The 16,098-nt window shown below is 39.2% G+C and overlaps 2 protein-coding genes across 2 annotated transcripts in view; one reads left to right on the top strand and one right to left on the bottom strand.

Annotated features, from left to right (window-relative positions):
• The window catches only part of LOC135343672 (protein F37C4.5-like), a 59,537-nt gene that overhangs the window by 38,594 nt on the left and 4,845 nt on the right, over nt 1–16,098 (bottom strand). The window lies entirely within an intron of this gene.
• Nucleotides 2,768–15,913, top strand: LOC135343668 (ATP-binding cassette sub-family C member 4-like). Its single transcript, XM_064540638.1, has 29 exons — nt 2,768–2,875; nt 3,982–4,150; nt 4,288–4,398; nt 4,635–4,752; nt 4,946–5,048; nt 5,399–5,511; nt 5,695–5,784; nt 6,726–6,889; nt 7,924–8,049; nt 8,146–8,395; nt 8,573–8,624; nt 8,743–8,840; nt 8,934–8,978; nt 9,042–9,233; nt 9,469–9,650; nt 9,703–9,799; nt 9,941–10,064; nt 10,375–10,676; nt 10,795–10,929; nt 11,028–11,065; nt 11,385–11,620; nt 11,753–11,832; nt 11,992–12,142; nt 12,240–12,361; nt 14,206–14,314; nt 14,387–14,487; nt 14,543–15,162; nt 15,455–15,560; nt 15,614–15,913. Exons 2-29 carry the CDS (start codon nt 3,990–3,992, stop codon nt 15,770–15,772), a joined length of 4,185 nt encoding a protein of 1,394 aa, XP_064396708.1. The 5' UTR covers nt 2,768–2,875; nt 3,982–3,989; the 3' UTR covers nt 15,773–15,913.

The following is a 16,098-nucleotide window of genomic DNA, read 5'->3' as shown; positions in this document are numbered from 1 at the left end:
TTCAAGATCTAAAAACACTATACTGTAGAACATGAAAATACTCTTCATCATAATTATAGAAGTGAGTTGTGATAAACTTTTTCTTCGTATAATTATAGACGTTCAATTTTTGTTTGATTTGTGTTACGTATCTAAGAAAGTATATACAGCGTGTGAATAGCACGTTTCCTTTTTATTACTATAATTATGGGCCTTGGTAGATAGCATAATTTTGAGGCACATTTTTTGGGTGATTTTATGCTGGCATAATTATAATAGAAACACAGGTTTCAGTAGTACAAACATAATTATAACTATGTATAGCTAGGCGTTACGGGAAAAGTTCTCATAGAATGATATAACTATGTATTTATGTGACGTCAACATACATGTATGTTGTGCTTATGCTTATTGAGAGGGAATAATAGGCATGCAATCATGCTCTGCAGCTCACTTAGAAGTTTTGGGAAAAATAAGCAAAGACTATACTTGAGATAATTAATGTAATAGTTTACTTCGTACCTAGATAGAGTAGTGAAGTGGTTATAGAAATAATATTGGCTGTACTTGGACGTACGCATGGCCCCATTGCAACTGTGGTACCGTATGGGAAATTTTTGCGAGTATTTTCGCGTTAACTGCCTGCCCTCGAAAAACGCACCTCACGAAAATGTCCCATGCACTATAATTACAATCAATATACGTAAGATTCCTTGACTGCATGTACTGTTCATGTACATTAAGTGTAAACTTCCAAACAAATTTAAGGGACAGGGGCCAATCATTAGATTCATCACATGATGTCTTTTGTTGAGAGATGGGTTACACTACAATGTATAAAATAATTATAATACAATTATAGGAAACACCATTTTGGAGATATTATTTTCTATATACAGTGTCCCTTTTTGAGTATTATCGCCGTAGGCCTTGGTTAATCAAGATCCTGACTTGTCCCCTCCTGCAGGTGCTTGCCTATTATTCAAATTTCCCCCCACATGCCACAAGCATTACAAAGACCATGTCATTGACGTAACATCACATTATAAATGGCCACATGACTGTGTTAAGTATTATTATAGCCAATAATACTTACTTGACATAGGCTACGGTGCCTTGAGTAAATAAAAGCTATGTGTTAGTGCATAAATGTAAATATTTTGAGATTGGAACATTTCTAAGAAAATATGATGATACCATTGTGTTGGTGAACAAATTATCTATAAAACATATCCAAAAATATTTCCATGGCAACCAAAGGTGGTGGGTATGTGGTGGTTTATAAAACACCAACATTTTTCTATAGTGGACAATCGCTTAGCGATGGAAAAGACCAATTGTTTTTGGCTAAGGTATGGAACTTTAGCACAACATTCCTGAATAGTTTAGCTAACATATGCATGGTTACATATAGCTTACATAAGTACACGTACTGATTAATACTCAATTATGGGATATTTTAGGTGCCTTTTCGCTTAGCGATGGAACTCAAGCAAATTTGTCGGCTAAGGTCTAATTGTTTTTGCATATTAATTGTTAATAAATTTTCTATATTTTGATATAAAAAAGTTGTCCAGAAATACTTTAGTTCCGGAGATATTTCATGTTACACATATATTTTACGATCACCCCAATTTTTACCTAAAATGATTTCCCACTACAACAACTTTTGGGGAAATATTTTCAAATAAGGCTTATTTATTCACCTTAGAAATATTCCAATCTTGAGATACATTTCAGTACAACTACTCACTCTGTGGTTAAATTTACTCTCAAAGCTGAAGGCACTGTATATGTCAAGGAGATAAATTATCCACCAATTCTAGAGAAATTACCTGTATAAACGCCTACATTATATTATGTTTATGCACTTATCAATGTGTCGTCCCACTAACGTACTATAACTTATACCCCTGCCCCAGAGGAGGTACGACAGGCATGGTATGTGCAGCTCATGCAAGCAATTAGCCACTGATTACACTGACTCAGCAAAAACATACGACGCAGGCCGGGCGTGGGCGGATAATTATTGCTCAATCCATGGGCTTTGCTTGAGCTGCACCACGCCTGTCGTACCTCCTCTGCCCCTGCCCCCCCCCCCCCCTCGATAAGGGTTACATGGGCTAATTACATGGGGATTTAATCATACCCCATGCAGATCAAATTATTACCCATGATGATGGTGGAGGGAGGATTCTGTATTTCGAGACTGCATTTCCCCGGCCAGTCAACATGGGATTTAGCCTCAAGCAGTTGTAAAAGAAGTTTTACCACGTATAGGAGCATTTTACTTGCACGTAAAAATTTATACTTCTGTAGTGAAAAACAAACCGACTAGGAAAACATTTGCAATATAAAAAATTGCTGTGATTGGGCCGGAGGAAACACCAAATAGCGTGGAAACAAAAAATCAGGCGAGAGCATAACTCCAATCCGTTACACATACACAAGGCTATGTGCAAGGCAATTTAGGTCAAATCCCCCAGTTTGGGGCCAACATTTTAGATCAAATTCCCTGTATGTTCCAGAGGGAGCTAGGGTAGTGGGGCTATTAATATACTATCTACTGAGTCACTCCATACTGACTAGTCCTGCCTATAATTGGTATCCATTTACATATGCCAGCATAAAAATTTGCCTGTTCATTATGCTACCATAGATGGTACTATGGTAGCATAATGAATAGCATCCACTGGGATGCTATTTTGTGGAGATTTGGACACATACCTAGACCTGTACCTGCATAATTATAACGAGCCCCACCCACCTTTTTGCAATCGCAATTTGACCTTGAGGGCAAACCTAGTACCTCGTGACCTTGCATCTTTCATAATCTACTCTCTAGCTAGCTAGCTACATGGCTAGCTAGCTCTGTCTGGGATTATTGAAGACCTCAGTAAGTTGTCTAGCTATAATGAGGATTGTGTTGAATGAAAGATGATGTCATAATTATAAGGTAGACTAGATTATAAATCGATGTCTAATTATGTTGTAAAGCCGAGCAGTTTGATGGATTTCTATACCTATCTTGATCGTATCATACTATAATTATAATACCCCGTGTTAGGTATGTGTATGTTCTCAGGTTACGCTGCGCCTCAGAGGTAGAGTTTGAGGTTGGTTTGTCGATCAATTTATTGTAAACCCGTAGTTGACGTATTTACAGTGCAAAAAATTAACGCTTGCACTTTTAGAATCAATATTCAATCCGCGAGCAGGCGCTTTATATATGCGCTACAATGTAGCTGCATGAATCTATAGTTTAATTTTTGGTTTCTGTATTTACAGCTGCATCGAGACAGTTAATTACCGTATATCGGGTAATTTTTGTGGGGTAAAATATTCATTACTTCGTGGGCAAGCTGACCTACACGAAATTTTAACTAAGGCGTGGCTTGCCGGAACGTAGGATTGCAGTGCAGGCAACGGGACTAAACGAAAATTTTGCTCGCGGAAACCACCGTTTCTCGAGTTGAATGGCTTTTTTACCCCCATGAAAATTACCCCCTATACGGTATACAGTACAGCTATAAAAATTATAGGCCAACAAGTATAATGCCGACTGTCTTGGCATCACAAACACAGTTTTTTATAGGCACCAGAAGAAACAACTAATTACAGTGCAACTAACGCTGGCATTTGTAATTATTAAGGTGTAAGACGTAAAAAATAAAAAAAATGGTTTCCGTATGAGTTGGCGCTTAAGTATGGCGGTGCTACCTAGCTACGATCATGAAACGTACTGTCTAGTGACTGAAGTAGAGTTGTGCTGCCTGCACAGAGAAACTAGAGTTAGCTAGCTGTAGGTACATAGGATAATCCTATGCATGTGTGTGTTTTTTGTGTGCACATGCATACAGGATATGTGTATGTTCGTGCTCTATTTAATAATAACTGATGGTTATGGAATGTGTGTATATATAATGCTTGGTGTTATGCTTAAATATCGTCGGTTTAATTTGTACTCTACGTCTTAGTAACTTATGTAATTATTTACACTAGCCGTGACCATGGCTGACAGTCAAACAGAGTCCAAGACAGTGTCCTCTGAAGAAGAGGAAGGTTGGGATCGGAGATTTGGGAAGGGTGGTCATTCAGCGGTGGGTGGTGGTGTCAGTGAAAAGAAGGACCCACGGCCAAAGTACAACATTATATCTTGGCTCTTCTTTCTGTAAGTTTAAATGTTTCTACAAAATACCGTGTAGCAGGTATATTTGGCAAATCAGGTGAATATAATTATGTGCTATACGGCGTTAGTATGCTTAGGAGAAGTGTCAGTTGGTTTTTGTTTCATTGCTCTTTTGTCAGGTGGGTGGAACCTTTCTTGTGGCACAGCTTTAAGCATGGAGTGACAAAGGAGGACCTTTATCCTCGGCCCTCTGAGGCTGACTCTCAAAAGCTGTTGGAGAAATTCAATTAGTAAGTACATATAGTATTTGCATCATTGTTTGTGTATAAGATTGAGCTATATACGTAATATAACAAGTGTAGTATAAACTGTGCAGTACTGTACTGATTATATCTGAACATAGAGGGAAATGTGTGCTTGCAGTAACTTTTGCCATAGGTTTTTACATAATATTATGCTGCGCATGTATGATGTCAGTTCTCCTGATGATGTTAATTACCCTTACGTCATGACTCCGACAATATAGCTATTGGCAGGGGGAGCTAGAGAGGATGAAAGTTGGCAAGAAACCCAGACTTCTGCTAACCATGATTCGTTGTATACTGTGGCCATTCCTTGTGCAAGGACTGTTCTTCCTTATTGAAGTAATGATTTTCTATTGTGTGTGTCGCTAACCTGCTCCATATCTTAGCCGTTACAACATTTTTTGTTCATTATACGAACTAATTTTGACTATGAATTTAGTAGATGTGTATAATTATAGTATACAGATCTTCATTGTGTATAGCACATGCAAGCGTATCATATCACATGATAATATACCTTCCTGCCTTCCAGCTGACTGTACAAGTGATTCAGTCGGTGGTGCTAGGTTACCTTGCTGGCAGTATCACAGATAACTCTGACACAAGCACAACGAATGCCTACCTCTTTGCAATGGGTGAGTGAACTATATGTTTCACGAATCGACTCTGATGTGCACAACATTCAACTATAAATACCATTATTGTTATCTTGAAAGTAATAGATGGTTTTGGTGTACATGGACAAAAATATTCCGCGGTACATTTATGTTCTGAGTAGGTGAAGTTCAGAGACCTCTTGCTAAGTGTTTGCTACCTGCAAGTATTTATCTATTATAATTATGCTTTTAGACATAATTCCCACAGTAGGATTAACATCTTTATAATCGCCGGTGCATACACTTATACCGGGTATGCGCATATAATTATAAGAGTCTCATGCACTTCTTCATGGATGATGATGACTCATCACTTGCTGCTCATTCAGGTCTAGTAGCATGTGGAGCTGTTATTTCAGTCGTACATGCTCATAACTTTCTCTTGGCATACAAGCTTGGCATGATCTCAAGAATCATCATGACTGGAGTTGTATATCAGAAGGTGCGTACGTTGCATGTACGTACTCAGTACACCTGTGTGTTCTGTTTTAATTCAACAGCTCTTTGTTATACTTGTGACTCACTGTCTGTAATTATTTACTGCATGACTACTGAATGCTTATAATTATATCCTTTAAAGCTGACAGCCATTATTACCCGAGGCCGTGCCATTGTTTCTAATCAGGTGACCACTCTGAGTCAAGTGAGTATTGGGAAGCTTTCGATTGGACACATTGTCAATCTGGCCTCAAATGATGTGCAGCGGTTTGATTTGGTGAGATCTCTTCATGAAAATGATTGAAAATCCGATAGTATCTCATCTGGTATTATTATAGTTGTAAAATACTGGGTTCATACATTTTAGTATATAGACTCGCAAGCTGTATACTCCTTTTTTTCTAATTGGACGGGCGGGAGAAAAAAGACTGGTGACTCTGGAATACAGCTTGTGTGTCTCAGGAACGCTGTTACGTAATAATATGTCACACGCTAAGCAGAGTCAAAGTTAAAAGACAAGTAGAGATCTACGTATCTAGCCAACATTATAGATCCTTGTACCACAGTGTGTTGTTCAACAACTTTTGGATTGGCATAGAACAGCTGATGAACGTAGAAATATTGGCAGTACTTCTTTGAACCAAGGAGTGACAGCGATTTTGAAACAGCTTGTGTCTGACAACTATGCTCTATGACTGTAGTAATTAAACTGCTACCCTCTGCCATTATCTGTCTTGTATTGTACATGCAGGTTGTCAACAGCCGTGGCATAGCAACCAATAACACACTGTCTTTCTGCTGCCAGTTCTCATCAGATAAAACTGAAACACAGCTAATCTCTGCTGATCTCTTAGATGACTATAATTATCTTAATCAATCTTCTCTCTTCTAGCACTAGCATCCAATTCTCAATCTGTAGCCTGTGAGCACTGGTTGCAGGCTACTCAATTCTACTACTTTACACAATGTTTAAATTACGTGGTATAAGATTAATCTACCTAATAATGCTGGTAGATACACAAGCTGTATCCCAGAGTCACCAGTCCTTTTTCTCCCACTCCCGTCCAATCAGAGAAAAAGGAGTGGCTTGCGAGTCTAACGTTCTGTTCTATATAGAGCAACTTGTGCATGGGTTCTCTTCACTTATAAATTAAGTGATTGTATTTTGTTTAGCACCACCTTCCGACTACCGACATTACTGTTTTTACCGTTGTACAGGCATTTCTATTTGTGCACATTGTGTGGATTGCCCCTATTCATCTGATTGTGGTGACCTACCTCGTCTATGCTGAGGTTGGATGGAGTGCATTTCTTGTTACTGGATTTGTTCTCTTGCAAGTTCCTCTTCAGATTCTTATAAGCAAAGTGTTTTCCAGATACAGGTACATTACAGAGTATAGATAATAGCTAGTGTCGTTCAATTTAGATGTGCTGCATGCACAATTTCATGCCACTTGTGGGCGGGGCTTTCATAAATTTGAGCATTCACTCTGTTTGCGTGGTTTCTGGGATGATATTTAGGAGTATAATCCATATAGCATGTATATTTCGAGGGTATAAATGTTCGCGGTTTTCGCTGATCAAGCATGTACCGCGAACATTTATACCCACAAATTTAATATCGCATGCATGCATGCTGCAGAAAGGCTGCTATTCCGCAAAAATTAAATCCGCGAAAGTTTATACCCTCAAAATATACCCGCTATACGGTGTGTTGAACCTAACTTACACATTGTGTGCTTTGCAGGAATATAGGTACAACTTTATATAATAAAGCATTTTGTTTTGTTTGGCCTATAAATAATAATTATTAAAACTAAACAAGAGATGACTTATAAAGTAATGAAAGCACGCAGGTGCTGATGCCTCGGTGGAGATGCCAAAGCTACATAACATAAAGCTACTAATAGCTTTTATGCACATGATAAACAATTTAATTTTGCTGCATGCAAAAACTCAGAGAGTGGGTAATGATCAACCATGATTGTTGTTAAAAACGGTGATGCCAAAAGTTCAAGTCTAAAATTAATGGCTGCATTAGCAGAGTCTTGCAGCTGTCTTCTCACTCTTGCAGCTACCACTAGCTAGCGTTCTAGTGCAGAGCTAACTACTAAGTAGAGTAGCAACACTCGGTAAACAAGTTTGGCTACGTGCTCTTCTGAAAAGGCTGCAATGGCATTCCAAGTAAGCAAAACTAGGCATAACTCGAGAACAAAGCATTATTTTGCAAATCCATGAATTAAAATCCAAGTAAACATGACTAGAAGCCTATAGAAACTCTTACTTGCACTTGATTCATCCTTGAGCAGCTGTAGCAGTCTACACACACAAACACACTACCGTATACCTCACTTGCGCATGCGCACTGAGGCATAACTACTGGAATAGAAGTTTAGGTAGACAACACTTTGTGCAGGTTTAGGTCTGCATTAATGACTGACAAGCGTATTCGCATTATGAATGAGATCATCTCTGGAATGAAGGTCATCAAGATGTACGCCTGGGAGCTTGCCTTCAAGGCTGCTGTCTCAAAATTAAGAAGGTACAGCATTCAGCCATTAGTGGTATATAGTTATGAGCGTTGAGTTTAATAATTATATTTATATCTTATTAATATCTTATTGTCCGTTTTCTTCAGGAAGGAGAGTCTTATAATTCTCAAGGGTGGACTAGTTCGAGCGTTTGGTCTGGCATTTATGATAGTCTCAGTCACGATCATGACTTTCCTTGTGTTCTCTGTCTACACAGCCACTGGTGGAATCCTCAGTCCCAAGAAGGTCTTCACTGTCCTCTCCCTGCTCCTCATTCTTAGACTCACTTCTGTGCACTTTCTGGTGCAAAACTCACTTGCTATGTCTGAGGGTTTTGTCGCTATTTCCAGAATAAACGTAAGCCTTACAGAAAGTACACGCTTGCATATCTGCATGATTTAGCGGTTTTTTTTTTTATTGTAGTTCTTATAATAAATGGCTGTAGCTGAGTTGTTCAGAAGTTGATTTTCACAATCTACCATTCCACTGTAAATGTCTTGTATCAGCGCTTTAAGTTTGTCTTCGCAATCACAGAAATTGCTTTCAGTGGATTGCTTAGTTTCCTCTCAGGATGACAGAGCTGGTGGTAAGTGCGATTTATTTTTGTATTAAAAAATAGTAGATTTGTAGTAGATTTGTTTTTATATTTTTGTTGAGTTACGCTTGTCGTTAATTGTTTACTGATGTCTTCTTTTTGGTCATAGATACATGTACCATGGAAAAATCAGTCTGCGTTGAGAGCATGTCTGCATCTTGGACCGACGCTCCTATATTGCAAAATATCAGTTTCAAAGTCGACGATGTAAGTCTACAGGTCTCCTCATACTCCTGAAATAGCTCGACAATTCTATCGTTCTGATTTGTATTTTATGGTCTGTTTTTATTACTTACACAGAATTGCCCTCTTCTTGCTGTGGTTGGTTCAGTTGGAGCTGGGAAGGTTAATAGTGGTGTGATAATTATTTGAAACTTACTTTATACTGATATCTACATGTACATGCAGTCCACCCTGCTGCAAGTATTGCTGAGTGAGCTGCAGCCTTCCTCTGGGAGAGTAAACATCAATGGTAGATTATCCTACACGTCTCAGGAGCCCTGGTTGTTCTCAGCTTCTCTTCGTGACAACATCTTGTTTGGGAATGAGTATGATCCAGTCAGATACAACGCAGTCATCGATGCCTGTGCTCTAAAAAAGGTGAAATCATGCAATCTCTAGCAGTTAACTATAATGAACATTCAAATGGAAGCCCTGAACTTTATGAGCAGTATCTGGTTTTATCAGTAGCAAAGACTGCGTTTTTCTCTTCAGAAAGTTTTTCATAGTGGGTTTTACTTCATATATAAAACTGTACTTTCTACAATGGGTCATTATTATACGGAATGTAGTATCTTAATTTTTGAAAGCAATTGTATTATGATTGTATGCACAGGACATTATCCAGCTAGTGAATGATGACTTGACGCTGGTGGGGGAGAGAGGAGTCACTCTGAGTGGGGGACAGAAGGCAAGAGTGAGTCTGGCCAGAGCAATCTATCACCAAGCAGACATTTACCTCCTCGACGACCCTCTCAGTGCAGTGGACACAGCAGTTGCTAAGCATCTCTTTGACAGGTACATAGGTTGGTCGTAGATTAATGGTAATCACCTTTTAACATTCATGCAGATGTATTCGAGGGTTTCTTCGAAATAGCTTGGTCATTCTAGTAACGCATCAAGTGCAGTTTGCATTACAAAGTGATCAAGTGCTTGGTCTAAAGGAGGTAAGTATAAATTGTGTACTACACTCTGAAAGTGGTGACGTGGCATACACAGTAAGTTACTGACAGCAGGAGTGCATGAATATTCACTCCTGCTGACAGTCATAAGATGTTTGCATCACCACTAATTATCGATTTGTTCAGGGCAAAGTGGAGGTGTACGGCAATGTGAGGGACCTGCTCAGTAGAAACATTAACTTGAAGCAGCTTCTTGGGATAATTGAAACTGAAGAAGAGGACGCTGTGTCCACAGCTCAGGCACCTTCTAGTAAGTAACTACTGTAGTGCTATATGTATATGCTAGTTATGTGTTTTGGTCAATTAAGGCTCCGAAAACATAATGCGATACACTTATTTCTTTGATTAAATACCGTGATTTCAATGGGATTGTACAGGCCTCGAATAAAAGCCAATTTGCGATAAAATTTGATGCAAAATGGTAGCTGCTCGCATAAAAAAATTGCTTGTATCACGCATATATTTCTAGCACACTACGTACATGTACTTGACATAAAAGTATGTGTTAATTTACCCATGTAACGAATGCCAAATGTTGAATCCTATACATGTATCTATAGGTTCTTTCGGAGATCAGCAGTTGATTCCTAGAAGTCCTTTGGCAGTCATTTTTAAGAGGGCTGACTCTACTGATGCAACCATTCCAAAAATTGTCCTTGAAACGACCGAAAATTATTCAGGCCCCAACAGCCAGACCCAGTACATGACACCTGGAATTCCCAGACGCAGAAAAGATCCTGTGAAGATACTAATCGATGCTGACTACATTAATCATGACTTGGAGCCCTCCATCTTCTCTTCTCCATCACTCTATTCTCTGCACTCAGAAATCAGTGTACATCAAGAGACAGCTAAAGAAGAGGTGCCCCCGTGATAATACGTGTATGTGATGAATGGACACATGCTGTTGTTTTAGCCCCTACCTTCATTTGACCACGGTTGTACATTCTTACCTATTAATTGTGTGTACATAATTATAGGCTCCAGTGATAATTCTTCCACCTGAAGAGAAAAGTGCTGGCTCGATATCACTTGCTGCTTATGGAAAGTACTTCTTGGCTGGTGGCAACGTGTTCGTGCTTTTACTGTTACTACTCTTTCTTATATTCGGAGAGGTTTGTGTACAATTTTTACACCTGTAGGTACTACATGTAGGTATACCTTGGGCTCAGTTAGCAAACAATGTTATTCAGTGCTGTTGTATTTTCTATAGGGAAGCTTGGTTCTTGCCGATTGGTGGATATCTGATTGGTACGTATGTTAAGAGAAACCTACATGTATGACTGAAGAGCACTTTGGGAAGGCTATAATTATTTTATATAGATTATCAATAATTAATAGTTTTGTATAATAATTATTATAATTATGTAACTTTAGGACTGTTTTGTAATTAATGCAAGATGTGTCTCTTAAATATTTGGAGGGTTCTTTAGTGTGCTGACTACCTTTCATTGCCAAAAAATGTTTCCCAACTAAACCAGTTCATGTGTGAAAAGAGGTGGAACAGAACTGCACTGTCTACAGTGTGTAAGAAATTGATCTTGACTGTTGAGTGTCTCTTTCCGCACAGGTCTCAGTGTTACTCACAGAACTCTACTCAAGTACAAAATCGCTCTACTTGTCTGCTCTCCACTGAAGAGAGAATTGCAACTTTTGCTGGCACATTAGGTGGTGTCCTTTTACTCAACTTTTGCAAAACTGTACTCTTCTTCTCAATTTGCATCAACGCTTCTCGTGTGCTCCACAACCGCATGTTTAGATGTGTGCTCCGTACTCCGATGCTGTTTTTTGACACCAATCCTATAGGTACTATTATTTATGTGAACACAATAATACTGTTAGAGACTCTTGCCTTTTTTCACGTTAATTACAAATTGTTTTCAGAGAAGGGAGCCTTTGATCCCACTGTTGTTGTTAACATTCTTCTGCTTCTTGCAGGGCGAATACTGAATAGATTCTCAAAGGATGTAGGATTTCTGGATGATTTGCTGCCATATTTTTTTTGTGAATTTGTCCTGGTGAGCAGCTACTTATAAATTATTACTATTCGATGTATAATTATTGCACTGGATGACATAATGCATGTTGCTCCAGTGCAATGTATGTCATGTTGCACTCGTGCTGGGAAATAACTATTGCTCAGTATGTAACTTTTCTGAATGTTTGTTATTCTCCAGCTATCTTCTCGGGTTTCAGCAATTTTGCTCACTGCTGTAGTGGCTCTTCCGTGGCTGCTAATACCATGCGTGGTCCTTTTCATCTTATTTGTGGGTGTGCGTTGGTACTACCTTAAAGCAGCTAGAGATTTGAAGAGGCTTGAAGGAGTCGGTAAGATCACTCAACCATGCGCAGAAACCCCCCACTAACCTGTAGGCCCATGACTTTGTTGCAACACTGCGTTTGACATGTCGTTCCATTTTTTCAGCTCGTAGTCCAGTCTACTCTCACATCTCTTCGACCCTACAAGGTCTGCCCATCATCAGGTCATTTGGAAAAACAGGAGTGTCAATGAAGCAGTTCCACGATTACCAAAATGAGCACACAAAGGTCTGTTATGCCTTAATGTCGTGCGACAGAATGTTACCAAGTGTATAAAGATAAGAGGGCATGCAATGCAATGTATACTGTGTATGCATCAAATTACTTAGCTGCAAGTGCTGTATGTCGGTAGTATCACAACAGCGTGCTTCTCCACTATTTAATAAAGTGACAAAGTTAAGCGAAGCTTATTGATCAAAAAATCAATAGAGAAAAAGCTCTATACTGACGACGATGAATCGAAGCTCCCTGGTCCTGACAACGACTGGCCTTTCCACATCTCTTACCATGTAGTAGCAATCTGAGCTGAGGCTTAGCAACTCTTACTTGCTTCTTGGCAATAGAAAGAACTCCGGTAATAGCATCGGTCCTTCTGTTGACGTTTGTGTACCCAAAGATACTATAATTATTTGCTCTACCTACATGTAGCTAGCTAAGGCATCCATGTGATCAAGTAAGTGCACGTGCAAAAATTTCTTGTCTATTTTTAGCGCACGCCCCTTGCCCATATGTAGATAGTAGTCATTTGTAGATAGTAGTTGCATGTCCTCTTCTCTTTACCTTATTATCAAGCAGATATAGGGGATAGAGCGTCTTATAAGCTATGCATGATTTACTATCGTATACCATATAGAGGGTACTTTTTGTGGGGCAAAATATTCGTGTTTTTCGTGGTTGAAGGTCTGACCACGAATATTTTACCCACGAATGAAGCGACCTTGCCTACCTTTACCTGCAGTGCAAGCAGCAACCAGAGGAGGTAAGCCAAGGTCAACAGGGTCACTTTTAATGAGCATCTTGTCCTGGGTTCTTGATCTTTGCTTGGATTATATCAGCTACCGTTTCTGTTACTCTTGATCGTTTATTTGCCTGATTGGATATAGCTTGTTATACCTAGATCTATTTCCAGTACAGCAAACTAGTGCGTTAAAATTTATACCCTAGCTACAGAAGGCTAACTTTCCATATCTTGTGGTTTCGAAGAATGCAATCAAAGGTCGCAATTAAATCTGGGATCTCTTCTCTCGAGCTGTTTGTCTGGGGCGCGATAGCTCAACTGATTTCTGCTGTAATTATGAATAGGATGAAGCTAGTGGTGGTGTATAAACCCAGGGGTGCGAGGGTAAACTCAGTTTTACATGTAAAACATAAGCCCACGTGATGTTTTAATTAGTGACCTTTTGACATTGGCGTATACCTGCAACCACGAAAATATTACCCACAAAATGTCTCAATATTGCTGAACCACGAATATTTTGTCCCTCGAAAATTAACCACTATACGGTAATAGCAATGAATAATGTCAGCAGCACTTAGCGGTTTGACATAATTATACGGCATGATTTGTACATAGCTAGATGACCGCGTAGTAAGACGAAGTGTGAGTTTTGGGAAAGTTTGGAGTCAGATATAGATGAAAAACGAGCTAGCTTAATTGCTTAGAGCTAGAGCATTGAATTTATGTTATTTTAAGGTAATTGGCGCTTACTTGCCACCAGCTGAATATCGTCATTGATTATTAACGACTTCTTTGTCTTTCTTGCCTTCACTCAAAAAATAGTAGCCATGTGAGTTTAACCATGTGTCGTATACATACCTCCTAGTTCAGTGTAACATGTTTTGATTCGTGCCCACAGAATATGTTTTGGCTTTAATCTGAACTTCCGCACACACAAAAGAAAGCGCTCAATACCATGTATACATGCAGTCTTTACGATTACATTTCCCTATAATCATTATCGTGCATGCATGCGTGCAGTCTAATTAGCACTGGGAACGGATTTAAGGCATATTTTGGTGACTCTGATACTGTGACCTGCATGTATATTATGTATATTAATTTCATTGTGTAGGCCTACTATCTCTATCTGGTACTGACTAGATGGCTTGGAATAAGAATGGACTTTTTGAACACTCTCCTTTTGGCACTTGTGTCATTCCTTGCTGTGCTATTCGCAGAAGGTTAGTCTCTAAGCCTTTTTGTCCTATCTTTGATATTATCATTGCGCACAAAATGGTTTCTTTAATATACAGTTTTCGATCCGGCACTAATTAGTTTGGCAGTGACATACATCATCTCCCTGTCTGGCCTGTTTCAGTACACTGTGCGGATCAGTGCAGACATAGAAAACATTGCAAGTTGACCATTCTAACTCGTAAACGTTATGTTTTTATGGTTCTTTGTAATAGATGGTATCTGCTGAAAGGATTAATGAGTACAGTAAACTTGAGAATGAAGCCTCACTTGAAACTATTCCTGCCAGCAACAAGCCAACCAAAGAATGGCCAGCTCGTGGGTCAATAAGTTTTGAAAATGTGACATTTCGCTACTCCCCTGACCTCCCACTAGTATTGAACAACTTAAACTTTACAATAAAACAAGCTGAAAAGATTGGAGTTGTCGGGAGAACTGGAGCTGGTAAATCTTCCCTTTTGTCGGTGCTCTTCCGACTATGTGAGCCTTCCGGACGAATCACTATTGATGGCGTCGACATCCTGTCTATTGGGTTGCATGACGTACGCAGTAAGATGTCCATCATTCCCCAAGACCCTGTGTTGTTTAGTGGGACAATGCGCTACAACATAGACCCTTTCAACGAGTTCTCAGACAATGAGTTGTGGGATGTGCTGGAGCAGGTGCAGTTAAAGAGTACAGTGCAGCAGCTAGAGGGACAGCTGGCTGGTGAGGTGTCAGAAGGAGGCAGCAACTTCAGTGTGGGACAGAAACAGCTAGTGTGTCTGGCTAGGGCAATGATGAGAAAGAACAAGATACTCATTCTGGATGAAGCAACCGCTAATGTCGATATAAGGTACTGAAAGATTATAGGTACTTTTTCGTCATTTCTGAGTCCTACAGGCCATGCACAATAATAATCATTGCGTGCACAACATTTTCGATCGAGGCGAGGGTTAATTACATGAAAATGTTCCACAAACACAGCTATAACGAAAGACGCAATGTGCATGCATTGACTTAGCGCGAAATTTATTCAACGAAAATTTTAGGAAATTTTCGCGCTGTACAGTAGTTAATCTTTTAAGGCCGAGTTGGGCAAGCACTTTTATATGATGTATGTGTAATTATATAACCTTTATTCATAGAACTGATGAGATAATTCAGCAAGCCATTCGTCAAGAATTTAATGACTGTACTGTCATCACAATAGCCCATCGTCTGAACACAATAATGGACTCGGACAGAATATTGGTATGTTTAATAGTAGTTGTGGAACCACCATAATTTTAATATTTTTTGCTCAGGTGCTCAGTAGTGGCGAGGTTCTAGAATTTGATACTCCTTTTCATCTTCTTCAAGATAGAAATTCTCTGTTGTCAGAGATGGTAAGAAAAACAGATGCTGAGACAGCACAAAAACTGCGTCAAATTGCTGTGAATGCTCATACAAAAAACTTAATTTAACTGTTCAAACAGAATTGTTAATCACTAGATCTTGTTCTGTAACACACAACATGCAGTCTAGATTGCATGCTATTGTGTTTCCATTCACGTATGCTATATTGTATTTGAGTTCACAAGGTCTTTTAATCATAATTAAAACTGTTGCACATAATTATAAATCTCCAGCCATGCAATCAGCTTAGCTACGTGACGGTGCTAACGTGTTTTAATGATGCTGGTTGTGATAGCTTTATGCATGTGCGGCTTTCCATTAATTTGTATAGCTTGACCTGTTAAACCAGCTAGTTTTTTATACCTGGCTACATTCGAAACCATTCATTACGTGC

This window comes from Halichondria panicea, chromosome 11 (genome assembly GCF_963675165.1).
Source record: "Halichondria panicea chromosome 11, odHalPani1.1, whole genome shotgun sequence".
NCBI lineage: Eukaryota > Metazoa > Porifera > Demospongiae > Suberitida > Halichondriidae > Halichondria > Halichondria panicea.
This window is presented reverse-complemented; position numbering and strand designations above follow the sequence as displayed.